The sequence below is a fragment of the Lathyrus oleraceus genome, chromosome 3 (assembly GCF_024323335.1).
Source record: "Lathyrus oleraceus cultivar Zhongwan6 chromosome 3, CAAS_Psat_ZW6_1.0, whole genome shotgun sequence".
Lineage (NCBI taxonomy): Eukaryota > Viridiplantae > Streptophyta > Magnoliopsida > Fabales > Fabaceae > Lathyrus > Lathyrus oleraceus.
In genome coordinates, this window is record NC_066581.1 from 497,781,514 (window position 1) to 497,783,476 (window position 1,963).

Here is a 1,963-nt window from a genome sequence, read left to right on the forward strand (position 1 = left end):
AACCAGGTTGGAAAGATAATTAATGAGGATGTTCTTTGGTGTAAAGTGATGTGCGGAAAATACAGTGCGAATAACATGATGGAATGCATATCGAAAGCATCAGATTCGAAATTATGGAAAGATATTATTAAGTCGAAACCTGAAATTCTTAAGCATGTCGAGTGGATCATTGGGATGGTGAAGCGATTAAATTATGGACCGATAGTTGGTTAGACACAACTAGAAGTATTCAGGACTAGGGTATAACATGTCGCAAGAAGTTTGGTCTCTAATTTATTCAATAAATATTATAGTTACCAATTTTTTAAATTAAATATAGAATTTGATATGCTTCATGTAATAAAACCAATCTCTTGCACTACACGTGCTCTTTAATCATAAGAGTTTGCATAATATCTTAGTTTTCTTTGGCCTTAACATAATTTGGCCACCTCATCACTACTAATCCCTACAATTTTTCTATCTCTTCACCCATAAAAAACCAAGTTCCTAGTAATTTTTAAATCCAGCAATGATAGCATGAGGCTGAAGAGCCTTGGCAGCAGCAGAAGCTTCAACCCCAACATGAGGCGCAACATGTTGACCAAGAAACTCTTGAGGCAATGGCTTAATACCCTTCAAATAAAATGTGTAGAGAATCTTAAATGGAAAAACTATTTGATGCAACTTCACTTGTCCACTAACACCTTCAAATATTCCAGAACCACCAGTCACAGTTAGGTATGTGTCCTCATAAGTAAGGTATGGTCCTTGAACTGCTAAGTGACCATAGTCTCCAAAGTGAAGACTGTAGATTGCTTCATATCTATCACCTTTCTTTTCTTCATTGTGTTGAATCAATATGCATATTCCAGCTGATATTCCAATACGCTTTTGTAGGTCACCAGTGTACAACTACATAATAATCAAAATATTAACCACGGTTTTATTTAATCTGTAACACTTTCAAAACGTAGCTAATATTAGATATAGCAAAGAAAAATAATAATAGAGAGAAATTATACTTTGTTGCTGAAGGGAACTAAATCACCAAGAGTGTTAACACTCTTGTTGCTTAATCTCAAATAAGCAGGGCTGCCACGGTCTCTCTCGTTGAGTTCATACACAAACAATTCTTGAGCATTTTCTGTTAAGTCAATCAAAAACTATATATCAAAAAATTCAAAAAAAAAATATGTCTGGTATTGATATGATTACAATGATTATTACCGGTGTTGACGTTGTCGCTAACTTGACTTTTGCAAGTAAAGGACTTCTTAGGAACTGCGTTCATCTTGAGGCTCTTTGTGAGAGATGAGTTTGATGAAGTGAAAGGCGTGAAAGAAGATGGGGGTGTTAGAAACGATTTTGGGGTGGTGGCGATAGTAGCAGGGTTAACGAAGGAACTCAAAACGTTGGTTGAAGTGGCCATTGTTGATGATAGAGGAATTTGGTTAGATGAATTGTTTTGTAAGTAGATTGTGTGAGGAAACAACATAGGCAATGGTGGTTTATATAACGAAGACATGGTACTACGTAGTACAATGTTGGTCAAAGAAAAATGTGGACGGTCGAAGAATATCGAAGAAAAATTAAAGTGTGTAACGTATGGAAAATGAAATGCGAAAGAATTGAAAAATGGGTCGTTGATGTGACGTGGACGGTATAGTTGATGATAATGCATTTGCATTGTTTTCCTTTATTGGGAAATTGGTTCATCAACTTTTGGGTATTGTTTAATGGTCATTAATGTGATCAAACAAAACATTAATGATGCACTTAGATGAGGCTATTAATATTTTTAAAGAAAATTCATAATTTTAAATAATTCAAATATTTTAATTGAATTATTTTATTAAATTAAATTGTTTGAATAGAATGTTAAAATTACTCTATTAAATATTTGAGCCAATTTTACATATTTAGAAGTTTTGGGTCAAAATAAAAATCTAAAAGCACTTATACATTTATAATTTTTTAAAAG

General features: G+C 33.3%; 1 protein-coding gene across 1 annotated transcript; it reads right to left on the reverse strand.

Annotated features, from left to right (window-relative positions):
• Positions 1-337: 337 nt before the first annotated feature.
• Positions 338-1,477, reverse strand: LOC127128380 (allene oxide cyclase, chloroplastic). Its single transcript, XM_051057634.1, has 3 exons — positions 1,210-1,477; positions 1,005-1,126; positions 338-894 (listed from the first exon to the last, which is right to left on the reverse strand). The coding sequence occupies exons 1-3, from the start codon at positions 1,475-1,477 to the stop codon at positions 490-492; spliced, it is 795 nt and encodes a 264-aa protein (XP_050913591.1). The 3' UTR covers positions 338-489.
• Positions 1,478-1,963: the final 486 nt, after the last annotated feature.

What these genes read in the sequence shown, in the direction of transcription:
- LOC127128380 (XM_051057634.1), bottom strand. Translation starts at nt 1,477, where the DNA reads ATGTTGTTTCCTCACACAATCTACTTACAAAACAATTCATCTAACCAA. An exon ending in TAGCGACAACGTCAACACCG is followed by an intron (nt 1,127 to 1,209) that starts GTAATAATCATT and finishes TTGACTTAACAG; the next exon opens with AAAATGCTCAAGAATTGTTT. An exon ending in TAGTTCCCTTCAGCAACAAA is followed by an intron (nt 895 to 1,004) that starts GTATAATTTCTC and finishes ATTATTATGTAG; the next exon opens with TTGTACACTGGTGACCTACA.